At 40.8% G+C, this 20,801-nt stretch overlaps 3 protein-coding genes across 4 annotated transcripts; 2 read left to right on the forward strand and 1 right to left on the reverse strand.

Annotated features, from left to right (window-relative positions):
* Nucleotides 1-1,005: 1,005 nt before the first annotated feature.
* vps29 (VPS29 retromer complex component) lies at nt 1,006-14,110 on the reverse strand. 2 transcript variants are annotated; one of them, XM_087140689.1, is made up of 4 exons: nt 14,075-14,110; nt 4,138-4,329; nt 2,866-3,101; nt 1,006-2,470 (listed from the first exon to the last, which is right to left on the reverse strand). In XM_087140689.1, the coding sequence occupies exons 1-4, from the start codon at nt 14,093-14,095 to the stop codon at nt 2,353-2,355; spliced, it is 567 nt and encodes a 188-aa protein (XP_086996815.1). In that variant the 5' UTR covers nt 14,096-14,110; the 3' UTR covers nt 1,006-2,352. The 2 variants fall into 2 exon arrangements, with proteins under 2 accessions (XP_086996815.1, XP_022109833.1); XM_022254141.2 differs by lacking the exon at nt 14,075-14,110 and adding an exon at nt 13,536-13,625.
* A 1,687-nt stretch (nt 14,111-15,797) lies between these two features.
* Nucleotides 15,798-20,062, forward strand: LOC147797991 (uncharacterized). The gene has a single exon (XM_087141696.1). It carries the CDS (start codon nt 15,860-15,862, stop codon nt 17,222-17,224), a length of 1,365 nt encoding a protein of 454 aa, XP_086997822.1. The 5' UTR covers nt 15,798-15,859; the 3' UTR covers nt 17,225-20,062.
* LOC147797992 (uncharacterized) lies at nt 17,844-19,601 on the forward strand. The gene is made up of 3 exons (XM_087141137.1): nt 17,844-18,097; nt 18,243-18,504; nt 18,840-19,601. Exons 1-3 carry the CDS (start codon nt 17,844-17,846, stop codon nt 19,599-19,601), a joined length of 1,278 nt encoding a protein of 425 aa, XP_086997263.1.
* Nucleotides 20,063-20,801: the final 739 nt, after the last annotated feature.

The following is a 20,801-nucleotide window of genomic DNA, read 5'->3' on the forward strand; positions in this document are numbered from 1 at the left end:
AATACCCCAAAACTTGTTTGAAACAGTAAACCTTACTGAAATTAGGACAAACTGATGCATTAATTTTGTGAATTTGCCTGTATGAAACTGTAAATCAGCCAATTTCTGATAAATATTTGATCAAGTGTGAATTAGATGGATAATTGATATGGCATATACCAGCATTTTTGGGCCAATTAATTGGTTTCAATTTTAAGGCACAAACTCTACAGACAATATAAGCAAACACTTCATCAAATTTAAGCAACAGTGGCTTAACTGGGCACTCTGTTAAACAAAATGTTCAGGAAAGGACAATGAAGTTTAACAACAATGCCGTGACAGCAAGCACGGTTCAAGTCTGATTTCTTCTATAGTCTGTTTGATCTTGTAAGTTCTATGCCGAGCTACCAGTTAATCCCCCCCCCAAAAAAAACCAATTTGTCTGACTTTCTGCAAATCATGGGATGCCATGTTCAGGAAAGGACGTTTTTAACATTTGCATGGCATATTCATGAGCATTTATATCTTATTTACTTTGGTCACTGCAGTACAATATTTTTATATTAGGTGATTAGAGTATGTAGTGTTGTGTTGACGGGTAATGAGTTACATTTCGTTTCCATTCTGGAAGAAACACCATGTTCAGGAGTGGACAGTTTGAAAAAACATTTAACAAACCAATGTCTCACTCAAAACAGTGTAAAAAAAAATGGTCAACCAACCAAAACTGAGACTCCAAATCTTGTGTTTTAGCACCCGTTTTTAATTCATATCTTGAGAACCATAATGCGTAAGGCCTTCAAATTTATTTTGGAGATTGCAACAATGTAAAACTCCATGTAAGACAAAAAGCATTAAGTTTCAGCAAAGTTTCCAATCAAAAAAAAAGCATCAATAACCAATTTTTCAGTTTGCAACCTTTCCCGTGAAACTACCCAGATGTACAAACCAAACAATTCTGTGGAACTCAAGTTCTTCCAGCAACATTCTGAGAAAAAAGGTGACAAATGACAAGATGATAAGTCCAGTTCATGAGTATATTCAGTTCATGTTTATTTTACATAATACACAGCTGACCTCAAATACTTCAAACTTGAGTTAATGTGAACAATTATGGAGAGCAGCCATCTATGCAACTTGTAAATGCTCACCTGCACATAATTTTTCTGTGAAAATGCGTGTTTCAAGGACAGCCAGCCAGTTGGCTTAAGGTTTTATAGCATACTTTCATCTTTTATATAACAAGGAATTGGAATAACACAACTTCTTCAAAGTTTATTTTGTTTAAAACGGGATCAAAACCATCTCCAGTTGATAGTGTTCATTGAATTTATCAATACTTTTTCAGTCATGTGTGCCACTGCAATCTAGATGCATTTTAACACAAAGATTACATGTCCATGTATTTGAAAATCTTTTCCTTATTAAACTGTGGAAATTCTTTTTTCAAAGGATATGTACAAGTCCTTTGATTCATGTACAACTTAAGTCTGTTAAATGATGATTTTGCAAAATGTACAAGGCTGTTAAACAGATGTATTCTTTAGGCTTTGGGAAATAATTGCAATGATGTAATTTTATAGAAGTGATAAAAACTGTGGTTTTTTTTGTATTACATTTTGCAAGTGGTAGGCATTCATGCACGTAGCAAAACAAAACTGTACAAGATACATGTATTACAGTCCGAGTCAGTAAACACTTTCATGTGTGACATTTTTGCCAAAATCAAACATTTCTGGGCATTTTAATCTTGAAATGGAAATAGGACAAAAAGTTCTTCCTCACTTTGTCACCATAAACATCACATTGGCATAATTTTGCCAAAGACGGTCTTACAGTATTTCTTTCCAAACATTAAACCATAAATGTAAATGGGTAGATCTGCATTTTACAACTTTCTGAAACTTGTTTGACCAGCTGCCTATGGACATCAGGTTTAGACAGAACACATCACACATTTCAGTGCTTTAAATTCATACCTTTATGCACAACACGACATCCTATTTTACTGCATCTTTCTCACAGAAACTGCTCATGCATTACGCTCCCCCTCCAAAATGTCTGTCAAATACATGGGATAAAAACCTACAGTACTATGCACAATAAATGCCAGTTCATCTTTCTCATCTGCGTCTATCAGTTAAGAAACTACTAAAGGCTTCAATGACTATGTAAACTTCCCACGTTTATCTCTTATGTGTGCATGTAGTTATGTTATAAATTTGGTTTAAATTTTTTTGATTAACAAATCATATTTTTTGTAATTAAAAGACATTTTTTGATGGAGAAGGTTTAAATAAAGAAAATGAGCACAGCGCTGTTCTTCCAAAATAAGGCTGCAATATTTGTAAGGTTTCAACATCCAAATCCTCAGTTTTTCTTATATTCAATTCTCTCTACTTTGACATCATCTCCAATCAGCTGATAAACATATGTAACAACCGTCGATGCCTGGATGTCCATAAGTACGAATGAAGGGTTGATGTTGCTGTTGATGGGGAAAATAAAAACATGAAAACTGTTACAAAGTTAACTAAAAGTTAATTACCACCTGTCTGGACCCCTTAGAAGATCAGGGTACAATAGCAATGAAAATAAAATTTTTAAAAATCAATTCAAACGTAAGGGTCTGAATAATCATTTTTTCCTTTAAAAATACGATGAAGCTCAAATTCCTAAACAAGTATATGCAGGATCAGATAACGGTATGAACTGAGAGATCACTGAAGTAGAAATTCAGGCCCCCATGGTGCCCCACCACACCTCCATCAAGGGCTGATTACAAGAAACTTGGATGCCTTGCCAATCTCTTTCTTTGCTGATTATGTTAATGTATCACTTATTTGTCTCTTGAATACTGTCACAAGTATACATAAGCCGTACCTTTCTAATGCGTTGAACGCACCAGTCGCTGAGCCTGGGTTGATATAGAATTTATTCTCATGCTCAAATGCTTCAAACTTGTGTGTGTGCCCTGAAATAAGGATATCTACATCCAGCTGCCTCTGCACCATTGCAAGGCTCTCCACATCGCCCCAAGGAATAATCTGGTGACCATGGCATATACCAATGCGAAACTGTCCAACAGTGACCACCTTTTGTTCTGGATAGGAGACATTCTAAGTGTGAAAGTAATCAAAGAGACAAGAGATTACAGAATGTAAAATCAGCAACAGGTACAGGTACATGGATGAGTACATGTCAATCCAAGGAACATGTACATTAAAAACAAACTCTAACCTACGTACATGAACTAGGCATGTAACTTTACAAATACATGAACTACAGGATATTAGGCATGTAACTTTACAATACATGAACAACAGGGTACTAGGCATGCAACTTTACAAATACATGAACTACAGGATATTAGGCATGTAACTTTACAATACATGAACTACAGGGTACTAGGCATGTAACTTTACAATACATGAACAACAGGGTACTAGGCATGCAACTTTACAAATACATGATGAACTACAGGATATTAGGCATGTAACTTTACAATAAATGAACTACAGGGTACTAGGCATGTAACTTTACAAATACATGAACTACAGGGTACTAGGCATGTAACTTTACAATACATGAACTACAGGGTACTAGGTATGTAACTTTACAAATACTTCTTAATAAATCTTACATGGTCAGTTACGGTTTGGGATTGATCAAAGAATTATTTTGTGTTTTTTGGTTGTATATACCTTTACGAGGTTGAATTAACTGTGAAAGAAGTAACTACATGTAGTCTGTAGTTGAGTTGGTCAAAGGAAATTGACATGTACTTCTCACAAAAAACGTCTGTACAAAAAAATGTGGTAAATTTGTAATTTTTTGGTCTAATATTTTTGAAGTTTTGTGTCTACAATGTTTAAAATTTTTTACCATATTCCTGCCACCTCTGAAAGGAAGCTTATTTTCAGGAAGTGGTTGTTGATTGACTGATAACAATGTTACCGAGTACTTTACACTTGGATAGATTAATCAAATAACAGTTTTGGACCTACATGTACAGTGTACCCAAAGTCAATGTTAGCTTTGAAGTAGTAAACACTCCTCACTGGAATTTTTAATCAAAAACAGAAAAGCATGTATATTGCTGTAGATTTCCAGGGAGACTGCCAATATACATGTACATGTATATCTAAATCTTACCTCATCAAAGTCTCCTCTGACAATGTGAACATCACTGGCAAGTGTCTTGAGATAATCATAAGATTCCTTAGTGCAGAGATTGCCAGTGCACAAAATATGTTGGATCTTGCCTGGGACCAGTAGCTTCTTGAACTTGGCTGGCAAACCACTCTGCCGATGAGGGATGTGAAGATCTCCTAATACCAGAACCAACTACCAGAACAAAAAAAGTGGAGCAATCTTCAATATGAAATTCAGAGGTAGAAATTAAGAAAATTCTACTTGTGACAGTTTAAAATGCGACATCCCCACAGGAAGATACGTATTTTCTGATCAGCTGACCTTTTTGCTCGTCTCACCTCATTTTTCCTGCATTTAAAATTAAAAATTAAATTAAAATGTCCAGGCAGCCTTGAAAATGGAAGCAAGCAATGCAAGAGAGGAATACTAAACATGACCTTTTATTTTTCATGTCTCATTCTAAAAGGGGATATATGCATATAATGCATCAAAAGTGAAGTTCGAAATCAACTCATGTAACAGTTAGCATGTCAAAGTTGACAAACAAATTCTACATTTTCGGGGTCAGCACAAATACAAAGGAACATTAATGATAGTGGCACATGAGGTTAATACAATAGACTTGAGAACAATCATAACTTTGTTATACAAGATACGATGATTCCAAAATCAGGTTTTGTTCATGTACATGTAACTAGGACTTTCTTGATGTAAAATCATAACTTCAAAATGTGCTCTGTCCATCGACATCTGTCGAATCGACATACATGTACGTATGGCTTGGTGATGATCAGACATAGTAACTGGATGCTTGAGAGTGCGTCAAAGTTTTTAATTTTAGTCAATCATAGACTGCTTTTTTCATCAACCTTTTGGTTCACTAGTGAAATTGTTGCTTGTCTCATCTTATCAGTAAGCAATATCTGAAAAACAGGAGCCCGTAATTCAGTTTTCCTACTTCCTGGCCAACCCAGACCTAGTTTACACTTAAAACTGGAGGATGAAATGGATTCTGAAACATCAGCAACTATCACAATCTTACCCCAGTCCCTCGACAACCCTAAGCATAATGATGACCTATATGTACATGTGCCTACAACAATACTGATAGACTAATTAGTCCAACACAATGAAAAGCAACAAACAACCTAAATATAATTACACACAGCAATGTCATTCCTGACTCAGACTGCAGTGGCTCTTCACAATACTCCCAATCTACAGGTCAACTTCCATTTATTAAGAGCCAGAACACCATGAGCCAACCAACACAATCTGCCACATGTCAAACTTACTAAAATTATCCCTATCGAAATGGCCAAAGCTCTAAATAGCCTGGGTGGGAATTTTGTGAAAAGTGTCAGTAAGAACAACCAAGGGAATATTACCATTAAATATCATACTCGTGCTCAGGCAAAAAACTGAAGCCATGTGTGATTTTGATCAGTGGGTCATAAATCCCGAATTCTCCAAATCAGAGACCAAAAGCAGGGGAGTTATTACTGGAATGCCCACTGAGGGTCAGATCCTCGGCCTAAAGAGGTCGGGAAAAGACTTCAAATATTGCGACATCTGGGTTTTAGAGGTAGATTGGCCACCCAGAAACTAGGGTTGGCTGATTTAAATCACCTTGATTTTGTATCAAATGATTTTTTTGACAAAATCATTATACATGTTTTTTTAAACTACAATGCCAAAATATTTTTACTGGGTGACACATGGATCTGGGACTGATTTCTTACAAGAAATGGGTCGAAGAAAAAATGTCTCCATACTCATATTTTTACTGGGTGACACATGGATCTGAGACTGATTTCTTACAAGAAATGGGTCAAAGAAAAAATGTCTCCATACTCATATTTTTACTGGGTGACACATGGATCTGAGACTGATTTCTTACAAGAAATGAGTCGAAGAAAAAAATGTCTCCATACTAGTGGAAATCAGACATTTCCCTCTTTACACAATTCTTTGTTGATTAGTCACAAATTATTACAAAACAACCACAAATGTTTCACTGCACTAAACAATGTTCAAGTGATTTCCAAAATTTTTATTTTGACCATCTGCCCCAAGTTGGAGAGCACCCTTGCTGACAAAGAAGAGACAGCATTCATGGGGGCAAGTTTTACAATTGGGCTTGTGCATATGCCAGGCACAAGCACAAAGATCATGTATTCAAGCAGAAGTTGGTTAGAAATGCTCAGAAATGCATTCCCCATGAATAAAACAAAACATGCATGTGCATGCGGTAAGTTCCCAACCAAGGATCACCTCTGCTATAGGTATGCTCTCTCTCTGAGCAGATTGTAAAATAATCCATACTAAAATGATTTTGTAAACAGTGAGCAATTTTGTTCAAAATTTTGTACAGCAAATTTGCTACACAATTTTCTTTTTGTATAGCAAAAAAATTGATTTTGTGTAGCAATCAATTAGTTTTTCATAGCAAATACAAAATACATGTAGATGATTGAAAAGTAACAACTGGGGGTCGAGGCATTTTGGTGGGTCGGGCAGGGATGATCAACAATTTTTTATGCAGCCTGAGAACAAAAATCTGTACAGCAAGGACCTGACCAAGTTTGGTGAACTTTGTCATAATCATAGTCTAGGGACTTTGGTTATTTGAATTCAACTTTATTTTGAGTTGAAAAAGTTTGGGCAAGTAACGATACACCTGCAGCATTGCTGCGTTTATCACTAGCCATGTCTGTGCCATCAGCCCCGGTTGGTAAGCCTATGCCTGTCTGCAGCAGGCTTCCAGAGCTACAGCTATTAGGCCCCCAAAAAAGTAAAAGTCACTGGGTTCCAGTCAGCGTGTGCATTGCTATAGACCTGCATGTCAGCAAAATAAAGCTTTTATTTGGTAATCATACAATGTCAAAAAGCAGCCAAACTTGCTTGATCGAGTGGAATACTGCTACTTTGTAATAAAAACTTGTTTTAAATGGGGTACAGTTTAGTAACATGTACAGTAAAGAAGTCCCCCTAGACCCTCATTAATTTAGTCGGCCACTCTTTCTCAGATGACGTCATATTGTATCTGTAGTATACATTTAAATCTGAGAAGCAGTCAAATGAGGTGGTCTTATGTCCTGTGTACACCTGCAAGCTGGAGCCACTTTTAACCAATCTCGTTTAGTGTTGGTAGCAGTGGTATGTACGTAGATGTACAAGCACATGTGCCTGTATCATTTCTAGGAAAACAGTGAGGCAAGAAAGAAAAGCCACGTTGTGGCACTACTTTTGGAGCCAGCCCCTGATACCGCAGACTTTTTTTGGACCTTATTAGTGCATCTACATATATTTTCAATGCAGTAACATAGACCGTCATGTAAACCACAGATTTAAGCTGTGCTGGAGTCTGGTTTGCAATCCGTCTTCTGTGTATTTTTCAGAGGCACAGCACGGCAGCAGGAATCTCTCGCATGCTGCACGTGATTTTGTCACAGTGGCAACTTTCCAAGTTGCATGTGCCGACTGCCTACACATACGTATACATTAATATGTACATTTCATGCGGGTGGTCATTGTATGTGGTACAGCTATTGCGTCATGGGATTTTCATCGTATTTTTAATTAAACCGATAAATGTTCAGGTAACTATTTGTTGAAGATCACCCAAGATTTTTTATTCTTGATTGAAAATCTCCATCCCAAACTTTATCACAAATTGCATCTGACAACTGCGACGTAAATGTAATTTTGAAATTGCTTGCAGAATTGCCCAAACACATCACTAAATACGATGTGATACAAATCAACAAATCTCAAGAAAAAAGCTCAGTTACACTAGAATTAACTCTTTGCTTACTTAATCAAGACAAGTGATCAAAAACTGTCATACTCACTGAAATTACTGGGCAGGTTAAGAAAATTAAGACTTTTTCGTATTTGCAGAATGTGGAATTATTGCCACTTTGTCATAAAAAATGGGCTTCATGCCCAACTTTGGATGGAAAGAAGTACTTACATCTATTAGGAAAATGGGCATTGGGTACGCAATAGGTACAGTATTCTTACGAGTTGAAATAAACAAGAGAAAAGGAATGCAGTACATGTAAGTGAAAAAATGGCAGATTACGAGAAGAAACGGGACTTGTTTTTATTACGTATAAAAGACAGTCCACTTCAAAACACTATTATTCATGGTAATTTGAATGTGCACAGAATTTTTAGGGTAGGCCTGCCAAATTTAACAAGACTGGATTGCAGACTAGTTCATCTCTTAGGAATACAGAGTTCTCTACTGGTACCAATATTCCGTTGTGCAGTGCTTACCAATACATGTCTCCCACTTGGTGAACAGTGGGCCAAGATTAGGTCCAAATAACTGCCCATTTCGAAGGGAATTGATTTTAGAAAAAGGCCCAAAACAGCATGCACATGTGGAATGGGCTTGGGTAATGTACAAAGGTTGTAAGTAGAAGAAAATAATCCATCCCTCCCCCATCCAAGTTTCAAAAATAGTTGTGCCATTATACATGTACAGCGGTCTGCCATCAACTCATGACGCACATGTGTGTGTGATGTGTTTGGGTCAAATGAGAGGGTGGTGGGTATAAGCCCAAATTTTTTTCAAGAAAATATCAGTAGCATAGTTTTTATTGCACAGGGGGGAGGGGGAGAGGAAGGGGGGATTCAATCTTGTTTTCATTGAGGGACTACCCTTTGTGTGTCACAGCTGGTATGCGCTGTACACTGCACTGTAAGGCTTACACGGGAATGGATGTATCCATATACATGTACTTTGATATGTTGCGATAATACAATTTTTATACATGAGGGCAGACTTAGAACCTGTTTAGTAGAGGATGGCCGCAAAATGAAAACAAAATTTTATTCCCTCACTTCTGAAAATGGTTGAGCCGATATGCAACAGTCGGCCCTACCTTGTTCCCAAGGGTACATGTACATCTTACCCCATCATGTTGGTTCATTGAGATCAATGGTTGGTTCCCATTCATCTTTAAGAATAGTGAAGGAATGCACATGCAGCCCTTAAAGTCAAAGTTGCGGTCGGCCATCAACCTAATGCAAGGGCACTGTGTGATGCACGCAAAATGTGTGATGTGTTTGGGTTGTTGTCAGGAGAATGAGAGGGTGGTGGGTAAAAGCCCAAAGACATCGTTATTCCCATTGTCTTAAAACCGTAGATCAGTAGATCAGAAGATTTTAAGAGATATGCATCAGTTTCAATGACTTTTCAGAGGAAGATTTGATTGAGAAAGTGGACTTTTTGAAACATAAATGTACCCTGATTTGATGTAACTGGGCTGCATTCAAAAATCCATATTGTTAAGAACCCATAAAAAGTTGTAGGGCTCCAAGTCACACAGAGTACATGTAGTGACTTCAAGTTCTACAAGTACATGTAGTTCAGCGCAGTCTTGAATCTAGACTCGTAAATAAGGCCTTATATACATGTATACTCAGGCACGGAACTCTCTGCAAGCACATAGCACAAAGTCAATACTGTATGGGGCCTGTCTTAGGGCCCCGGAAAATGTTGAGTCCTAGATGCTCTCTGGTGCATTCTGGGCAGTTCTGACCACTTGAATTGAATTTTAGATGTACAAGTATATTTTTTATTTCAAAATATGCACACTTTTCAAGATTTGTTTTACCTTTTGTATTTGAAGTATACAACATACATGTACATATCTGAAATTTGTCTAATTGATGCTTCTTGTTGATTTAATTTCTCCACGTGAGTTACATGTACATATAGTCTGGCCTTCTTGGTACCTTGGCAGCAATTTCTAGCACTCTTCTTTTTGTTGTGGTGGGTTTTGGGTGTTGAAGTGGATGCTTGGCAGAAGCTTTTTGTTCAGTGAGATGCTTGACTGATTTTTCTCTGGCCTTCCGCATGTTAACCACAAGAATCTTGTTGATTGGCTCATAAAGAAAGTCTTTCTTCAAGAAGAGTGCTAGGGACCACGTCCTTCCTTTTCGAAATCATTTTTCCATATTGTGAAACAATCACACATATACATGTACGTACATGGCACAGAGTGACAGCACGTGCAGTTTGTATCCTGATGTTGCGACGTGCAAATCGATAGAGACAAAGATATGAGCCAGACTATCAACCAGAATAGAACAGAGGGTGCTATGATAATTATGAATGGAACGAAGTCAGGTGTTTTGGTTATTTAACAGTTTCCTCTCATACAGTAGCACAGAACCTGACGACAATTTTTATCCTTTTTTCCACATGGAAGCACAATTGTATGAGTTTTCACTGAGTGCCAGTGAAGCCTCAGCATGTCCGCCGCGTCCCATTTTTTTAAAATGCAGAAATACACAGATGAGTTGCAAGCCTGTATACTCCTTCATTGACACTAGGCCCTGATCCGATTAATAGGAATTTCTTTCTATTCGGTTTTCATTTTGATTTAAGTTTTATCCAGGGAGATTCCACCGCTATGTTCACTACTTACACAGGTAACTATCACAGAAAAATCACCTTTCCTTCATTCTGAGGAAAAATTGTTGCCTCCCTAAGCTTGGAGTTGGACATTTTCCCCACTCCGGATGAATTTTGGCCTAACTTGCGCATAAGACAGACTCCTTTGTAAGTGACAGCCTGTCTTGTTAACACCCATACTTCAGCAAGTACAAATCTCATTCAGATCCCCAAGACTACCTGTTTAATCCAGGTATTCGTGGAAAAACTGATGGCTGTTTCGTGTCACAGTGTAAGTGCAACACTGCCCTCAACTTGGCAAGTTCCTTGTCCAGTCACACAAGCACAAATACCACTTGCAATGAATCACTGCTGAACACGTAGAGTGGCCTTACTCTCTGTGAAATGGAACTGCTGTCAGTTTTGTGCAAGTTGGGCCAACAACTTCTATCAACAAAGGAGTATACATGTACATCGGGCCCTATTTGCAGTTTACAGGTCTAGGACATAGCCTAACACTTTACTGACTGTAACCATACTCCATCTCCCATAAAGCCTTAACTTTAATTATTGTCTAATACCGCATGGGTGATTTTGCACTATGGTACCCCCAGAACTTTGGGGTCCGACGCCCGTTCCTCTCCCACAAACCCCACAGAAAAAGAGCCTTGTTCGCCATAGGCTATGCATGACGTTTAACATGGCACGAACAGCGATTCCATTCGAGTTGTGTACCCATAGAAATGTTGCTTCATTTCCCCAAAGAGTTTGTGTAGGATACCTTTGTTTTGGAGTACCAAGAGAGAAAATGGCCAAAACCATGCTATTTTTAAAAAAAAGTGGAAATTATTTCCTGATTAGTGTCTGAGAGTCACAAGGTTCACATGTGTACTTGCGAAGACAAGCCACGACCAAATCATTGATTACTGCTGCAATCAATACACAAGGCATGGAAATTGGCTACAGCCACTTTTCGTACGTGTGTGTGCAATTCTCAGCTGCGCTTGTTGGAATGGCAGTTGGCCGCAGCGCTGGGGTCACACTTACCAACCACAGGGCTCCTCATTATTTATGCCCAAATTGAAGGAAGACAAACAACATCCATTGGGTGCACAAAGCCGCTCAACAGGAACCGTTCACTGTGGGACAGCCCGCTCACGTGCACTGGTACCCAATGGCCGTAGACTTTTATTGGTTAAAGATGTATAAATACACAATATTGTAGAGATCTGATTTTTATTAAAATGAAACAGTAACTTATCTTTTGAAAATTGAGGAATAAAAAAGAGGATTACACTGAGGGCATGATGATGATGAACAGGCAAGAGGGATGCTAGTCTGATCGGGTACACATTATGCAGAGGTAATATGGCCCACGCATGTGCGTTAAGCAGCAATCACACACAAACCGTGCTGTTGATCAGCCTTTCCTTTTTGTTATTTGTAAACTAAACATACAATAAGCAGACTGAATTGGTAATTGGAAGTGACGAGTTGGATTTTAGAGCAATGGACAGATAGCTAGACTGTGTGGAAGTTCTTGAAAATCTCCAAATTCATAATCAAACTCATACCTCACGTAGGCCGACATCAAACACCTAGAAACTCAAATTCATGTGTACTATGTAATTGTTTGGTGTCCTCTGGAATCATAAGTGCCTTCCGATATTCTTGTCAATGTTTTTCACCAGTGAAGAAGTGGATCCCCATCAAAATAGGTGATTTTTCGTTTTAAGTTCGAGCCCAAGAGATCATGACTGTTAATCGCCGTTATTGACTCTCACATCAGTCTAATATATTAAAAAAACTTATCTGTGCCAGTGCGTTTTGGAAAAGTTCTCCATCAGTATAACTTTTAAAATGCACAAATCAACAGATATGAGTAAATTGCTAGCAACAGAAATGTGCCAATACCTTGCTGGATAATACCCTCTCCCCTCAACCATACAGAACTGCCGGGAGTCCCTTAACTATATTGAATTTTGTGAACACCTTTTGTCTGCCTATTTAAGTCCACCTGTTAACACATAATACATGCTCAAAAATGGCAAGGATTTGTACAAATCATGAATTTTAACTTTCCCATACTGGACGTAGTAGACTCAGCTTGCATGCAGGTAACTAGGCCAACTGTCACCAATGCAGGCCACAGCCTCCCTTCCGGCCCGATGTTATGTGTTGCAATGGTACTCGTGGCTGACAACCACTTTGTGCGTTACATGCTTTATGTGATCATGGAAACCAGTGGATTCGGTTAGACTTCAGTTTCGCTGGTTCCAGTCAGAACATGTAGTTTTGATGTGCACATACGCAGCTCAGAAACTCGTACGCTGAATAGTTGTGCACGCACACTGTATACGAACAGCACGCATAAGGACGCATAAGAGTTACAGGCGTGAAATTGACTCCTTTGAAAAGGTACAAATGTTGAAAATTTTAGTTACAAAATTTTTAACCTGATGTTAGCACCCTTTATACCCTGGACTCTCTCCATAACGTAGTATGGTCAGGGAGTCCACCTGGGCTAAGGGTAGCACTATGGTAGAAACACACTGTCATGACTGTGGGAAGGAAAAGGGGGCAATGGTTGAATAATGAAACATTTAAATATGCCTCATGTGTTTCTGAAAGTGTTAGGACGTGAATCTACAACTTCTATTCTCATGGCCTCAGGCTACAACTAGGCCTACACGTACACATGTACAGTACGTGTTGGCCCTACCCTACATACATGTACAATGTACATGTAAAGTACACTGCGGTTACCTACCCGCCCTACCGTGCCCGGCTGGCAATGACCGGTAAGGTGCCCGCATGTACCGTCAGCATGATCAGTACAAAAAAATTAAGCCTAGGCCTACCTAAAGGTAAACCATATGCCCTGCCCGATGAAAAAGGGTATACTTTGTAGCACTTATGTTCATCCCTTGAAGACTGCAAAAACAACAAATAAAGAATAAATAAATAAAATACAATAATCAATTACCATTTTGCTTCAGAAGTGTGGGCGTACAGTACAGTAGAGCGTGGTGGAGACAGATCACAACTGGAGAAGGGTATACTTATAATAATTTATACTTACATCATCATTTGGCGCCTGGCAGTAGTTATGCCTATTCAATTTTCAGTTGTGCAAGGCGGCTTCAAGCGGACATCGCAAGTGGTGAATATTGTCGTATTCACGTTAATTAATCCTGGTTTCCATATCGACGTAAAGAGACGCAGAGAGATATCAGTCCCCGACAATATGCAGCGCAGTGAGATGGAAACACTTTATTGTGACTAACATAAACATCGACACAGACATAATTAGTTCGGGAACGTTGGATCAGGGCTAAGGCTTTTTAACTGGACTCCCACATATCCTTGGCACACCCTCCCCCAGGTGGGAGCTTTGTGATAAAGTGTTCTATGATGATGAGCCCCATTTTTATTGTGTAAACAATGCATTTGACTAGATCTAGAGCCCTAATTTCTAAAACGCATCACATTGACAAAAGTTTTTTGGAAGATGTTAATTCTTACACATATTTTTTTTGGTTCCATCTGACCTTTGCAGGAAAATTGAAACAGTGTATCCAACGTTCGCCGACAGGTGCGTTTACGCGCGCTGTCTGAACTGTTCTAAACTCGCGTGCGTGCTGATTCATGTATTGACAAGAACAAAAAATATAATCAGTGCTCTGAAATATGTAATTCCCGAGCTTTCAGTAACTGAGTACCTTCTTCAGGTTAAGTAGATTCAATTCAGTTCATATTTCTCTGATCCATATCCGGTTCGTAAGTGTGACGTCACTTCAGTTTAAACCAAGCCCACTGCTCATGCACTGCACATAGAGTTACATGCACTGATATGATTGCCGTTTAAATGGAACCATGGAACCGGAAGTTAACGCACAACTTGAGCGATCATCCAATGGGAGCCTGTAAACCGTGGAGCGTCCGCCTAATTCATGTATGTTTCAGAGGGAAATTCTTAACTGCGCATGCATGCGTAACACGAGTGCAGTAATAGGCGTGTGTGAGTACCAGATCAGAAGTGACCAAAACCCAAAGTGACCCCCCAAACTAAAAGAACTTTCCTCCAGACCACGTCACGGTGACTTCCAGACTAAAAGGGACTTTCCAACCTAAAAGGGACTTTGCCTTAGACCACGTGACTTCTGGTCTAAAAGGGACTTTCCCCAACTCATTAGGGACTTTCTGCCCGACGACGACGTCTCACAAAAGTTGGGCCCAAGCCGAAAAACTGAAAAATTCCCAATATTTCTCTAAAAGTAAAATGGGTCCAACTTTTGCCACTAAATTTGAATACACTAAATTAGTTGCCACTCATGCAGCGTGGTTAACTGTAAACGGTTACGAATGGAAAAGCGATTTAAAAGAGCAAGCAAAGCTGGACATGCAAAACCAAAGGCATCACATTTGCTTGGTGAGAACAACCAAAGACGGAAAACAAGTTTATAAATTAAAGGAAATATTTGAACTCGATGATTTGCTAGTCTCTTAAAATTGAAAAAATATTTAATTTCGTTAAAAAAAAAAAGACAATATAAAATAGATATGTTAAACGAAAAAAATAGATATGTTAAACGAAAAAATCAACGTCATTTTTTTCATTTGCCAAGACAGGGTCGAATCAGTTAATTTGGTAGATGCAGTCGATTGCATATATTGCTTAAATTCTGACAGTTTATTCGAGTGCATTGATTGCAACGAATGTCATGACTGCGACAAATGTCACGACTTAATGTAACCAGTGCATGCTCGACGTGCGACGAATGCCGTGTAGTATTCTTGGAAAGCATTAAATGTCAAGGGTCACGCATTCCTCGTGATTGCAGTACAGCCACCAAAACAGCGTGTATGTCTCACTCCCTCATTCTAAGCTAAACGCCTTAGGACATCACAATTGGCGACGAGTCCGGGATTTTTCCGTGTTGTGGAGGAACCCTACAACATTAGCAAACTGAATTTTACCGCCGATTGTAACCGTGAACAGTGCATTTCCACGTCGGAAAGACTGAGTCAGTGAGTAACGTCAAAACGTTTTGTCTCCGTACATGTGTCTACGTAACATGCATTAACCAGTAGTGATATACCTCGCCGCCGTACAGTAACTGTGATAGTCAACATGTCCGCAACTAATTTACCGTCATGCCCAGCCTTCCAGCCTCATCATGAACCATCCACTACCGGCGCACGGTGCAGGAAATACATAGTCAGGCGGGAGAATTTGTTTGTTGCATTCAGAGTCATTGCTGACCAAACAAGCGGGCATTGCTTCTACATTACTCTGGCCCTGAAGTAATGGACATCTTCGAGACTCTATTGGACACTGGTTCTACATATGAATCAGGGCAAAGTGCTCTTGCAAAGTACTTCGAACCGAGCAAGAACATCGAGTTCGAACGTTTTGTTTTTCGTGAGGCAAAACAACAACACAGCGAAACTGTCGCAGATTTTGCAACCCGCCTGAAACAACTCGCCAAAACTTGTGAATTCCATGACAAGGACAGTGAGGTGAAATCACAAATCATCCATGGTTGTACCTCATCAAAGCTGAGACGCTATGCAATTCGAGAAACAGAGCTCAGCCTCTCAAAGTTGCTCACCACAGCCCGAGCCTATGAACTGGCTGACAGCCAATCCAAAGACATGGAACAGCATTCCCAGCACTCAAGCAAAGACGCAGCCAACCGTATGACTGCAAAGCCCCATATGAAGGAACGTGAACTGAGCAAATCCTCACGGTCGTCCAAGCCCAGACGCTCTGTACCCTGTCGCAACTGTGGAGGTACGTTTCCTCACAAACAACAATGCCCAGCAAAAGGGGTGATATGCCACTTGTGTGGTAAACTCAATCATTTTGCCAAACATTGTTTGAGTCGTGGCAAATCAGCCAAACCTCAAAGCAGAGCAAAGGTGCGTGCAGTTGATCATACTGTCAGTACTACAAGCTCATCTGACGATGAGTATGTGTTCAGAGTATCGTCATTGCCACACACCAAACATCCGTTTATCACGGTAACAGTCGACGAAACTCCCTTGCCAGCCATCATTGATACAGGTGCGTCAGTTAATGTCACGTGTCTGGCTGTATACAACAAACTGTCCTCCAAACCGCCACTGTGCAAGGACAATGCAGCCAAAGTCTTTGTCTATGGTAGTTCAAAACCCCTGGAGATTGTTGGCACATTTGACTCTTCTATTGCTTATAAGGGGTCCCAAGTGAACTGCACCTTCTGTGTCACCAAAACCATTGGAGACACATTGATCAGTTTCCAAACAGCATCTGCTCTCCGCGTCATCCATGTGGCCTACAACCTTCACCCCGACAACCCCCATAAACCCACGGACAGTCTTGTGGAACAATTCGCAGATCGTTTCACTGGTATCGGCAAGTTAAAGAACATTCAGTTTAAACTGCACGTGAACGAGACTGTCCGACCGATTGCCCTGCCACACCGTCTATCCCGTTCCATGTCCGCAAGAAAGTTTAGAACGAACTTGACAAGCTACTTCGCCTTGACATCATTGAGCCGGTGCGAAATGAGCCAACTCCGTGGGTCTCACCCATACATGTGGTCGAAAAACCTAATCGACCAGGTGAGATTCGTATGTGCGTGGACATGCGAAACGTCAATGCTGCTATTAAACGCGAACGCCACATAACACCCACCATCGACGATATCTTCGCTCAGGTCAATGGCGCTACCGTGTTCAGCAAAATGGACCTTAACGCAGGCTACCACCAAGTTGAGCTGGCCCCAAAGTCGCGCCATCTGACTGTGTTTTCAACGCACAAAGGCTTGTTCTGTTACAAGCATTTGAATTTCGGTGTAAGCTCAACAGCGGAAGTCTTCCAAAACACGATCTCCTCAGCTCTCTGTGGCCTGGAGGGTAGGCTGAACATCAGCGATAATATCCTCGTGTTTAGTCGCACGCAAGCCGAACATGACACACGCCTCGCAGCCTGTCTGCAACGTCTGCGCGAATGCAACCTAACTCTGAACAGAAATAAATGCAGTTTCGGTCATTCACGTGTTGAATACTTCGGCCATGTATTCAGTTCCAGTGGCATCTCTCCTGACAAGACGAAAGTCGAAGCCATCCAACAAGTTCCTAACCCCACCAACGCCAGCGATGTCAGGAGTTTCCTTGGCCTGGTAACATACTGTAGCCGGTTTATACCAGACCTTGCCACTATTTGGGCCCCACTGCGTGAGTTGACCAAGAAAGACTCCACCAAGCGCTCACGCAGATTCGTGAACGAGTCGTACACCGTCGTACCATGGCATACTTCGACCCCGGTAAGAAGACTGCACTGCTTGTTGATGCTAGCCCGGTCGGTCTAGCTGGTATTCTTGTCCAACGCAACGACAGGGATGAACTGTCGATTGTTGCTTTTGCCAGTCGATCTTTGACACCCGTTGAACAGCGGTATTCCCAGACGGAACGCGAAGCTCTCGCTATCACGTGGGCAATACTTCACTTCCACCTCTACGTGTACGGTAGCACCTTCACCGTTATCCCAGATCACAAACCGTTGGTCCCGCTGTTCAATAACCAGCACAGCCAAGCACCGACACGTATCGAGAACTGGTTAATGAAGTTACAGGAGTACAACTTCACCGTTGAGTATCAGCAAGGAAAGCTTAATCCCGCGGACTATATGTCACGGACATCTAAGAGCCATCAGCCGCGAACATGTGCACTTCGTGTCCGTGAACGCGGAGCCCAAGTTAGTCACCCTCGACAAAATCCGCACCGCCACTCGCGACGACCCGGTTCTCCAGTCGACCATCGGCGCGGTCGCCAACCATAGCTGGGACACACTCTTGAAACATCCCGATAACCAAGAGACTCTTGCGACCCTCAAGAGTCTACACAAAGTGCGCGAAGAACTAACGGCAACAACTGATCGCGACCTGCTGCTGTGTGGAAATCGTATCGTAATTCCACAAGCACTTGTACAATCGATTATCGACATTGCTCACGAAGGACACCAAGGCATGACAAAGACTAAACAGCTACTTCGTGAGAAAGTGTGGTTTCCCAACATGGACACACTCGTAGACAACACGGCTGGCGACTGCCTCTCATGTCAGTTGACAACCCCGAATGACACTTGAACACCACTCATTATGTCTACACTCCCAGACGGCCCATGGCTTGAATTCAGCATCGATTTCTGTGATCTCCCCACAGGAGAACATCTCCTCGTAGTCATGGACGATTACAGTCGTTTTCCGAAATCGAAATCATGACTTCCACTTCTGCCCGTTAGGTAGTTCCCAAACTGGATCATATCTTCGCCACGTTCGGCATTCCAAAGGTAGTACGCTCTGACAACGGGCCACCCTTCAACAGCAACGAGTTTTCATCCTTCGCAGACTACCTCGGGTTCCACCATCGGAGAGTCAGCCCATGTTGGCCCTGTGCCAATGGGGAGGTGGAACGGTTCATGAAAAAGACGTATCGCACCGTAATCGCAGACGGAATACCGTGGAAACAAGCTCTCTATAAGTTCCTGCGAAATTACCGAGCGACGCCGCATGCTACGACAGGAGTTGCACCTGCAACGCTACTCTTTGACAGGCCTCTTCGCAAACGTCTCCCTGAAACTGCGCACAAATCGCGAGCCAAACGTGTCAGATCGCGTGACAAATGCAAGAAAGCCACGATGAAACAATACACTGACAACAGAGAGCACGCACGTCCCAAGAACATTGAAATCAGTGATACCGTTCTTCTACGACGCGATGGACCAGTCGCAAAACACCAAACCCCATACCATACTCACCCCTACACTGTGACTGCCAAGAAAGGATCCATGGTAACAGCTCAGCGTGGCACTCACACAGTCACACGCAACATCTCGCGATACAAACGCATCCAGACAAAGACATCAACCCAGCAGGATCCTGAGGAATCCGACATTGAGGACGTGACAAATCCGACACACACTCCCACTCGAGCACCAGCACCGCGCCAGAACCCTGCTCGAAATCGCCACCCACCTGCTCACCTAAAAGACTATGTGACTTAAAGACTTTAGGAAAGACACCTGCATGTTGGACACTTTTGTTTAATTTGTTTGAGAACATCTGCACAAGTGTGTTTACCCAATTTGTTTCCTGTTTATATTTAGAGAACTTCAAGTTTGGTTTTACGAAGGAAAAAGTAAAACTGGCTTAAAGAAAATGCAACTCTGTAACTGTGACTAGCTCAAAAAAAAATAATAATAATAGTAACCAACTGTGACTCTACCTCAAAACAAAGATAATAATAACAATAATGCATAAATTTTGGAGACAGTACAAAAATGGACAGTGAAACTTTTCTCAGCTAATTTCCAGTTTTTTAAATCTTGTTTAATTAGTCATCTGCTTCACATTTACAAAATCACTCTTTTATGTATACAGTTATTATTCAAGGTGGAAAGGGATGTAGTATTCTTGGAAAGCATTAAATGTCAAGGGTCACGCACTCCTCGGGATTGCAGTACAGCCACCAAAACAGCGTGTGTCTCACTCCCTCATTCTAAGCTAAACGCCTTAGGGTATCACATGCGGCGAATGTGCGAATTGCGTATTTTGTTTCAATTCCTACGACTATGAAAATTCAAATGCCTTAAACAGTTGCGAAGCGTGTTTTGAGTGCAGCAATTGTATCGAATGTTTTGGGTTGTACAGATTGCACCTGCTGCGCAAATTGTTCCGAATTGGAAGGAATGGATCATGTGGTATTTGTGAATGGCCGGCACAAAAAGATTAGCTCTCGCGAGAGGACGACTTACTGCCGAATCCCAGATCCAAACTTGACTCTGATTTATATGAAATTGGGTTAATAATTGAATACGACGTCGACATTGAAGATTTAATTAGAGTAGATATTCCGCCACAAGATTTAACAGACGCGGCCGATTACCCAAGAAAAAATGAGAAAAAGTTCCGACTCGAGATACAAAAATCAGAATTATTTCAACCCAAATTTACATCGTTTCAGCCGACCACGAACGTCTCACTGCCAACAACAGTGATCCCAATGTCGTATACGGTCTTTTTGATGCAAGTAAATTAACGATTTCAAATCCAGTGATTAAAGAAGGCAGTTACGTAACACAATGTCGTTCACCCATTTATCATAGTGACGGCGGTCAAGAAAGGCGCATGCTAATTATGATGACAGACATGACTTGTTACGGCATAAATCCCGTCTATAAATATGGCACGCGTGATAAAACTGC

The sequence above is a fragment of the Acanthaster planci genome, linkage group LG09, assembly GCF_054643075.1.
Source record: "Acanthaster planci isolate LZ-2023a linkage group LG09, COTS_SCS, whole genome shotgun sequence".
In the NCBI taxonomy this organism is placed as follows: Eukaryota; Metazoa; Echinodermata; class Asteroidea; order Valvatida; family Acanthasteridae; genus Acanthaster; species Acanthaster planci.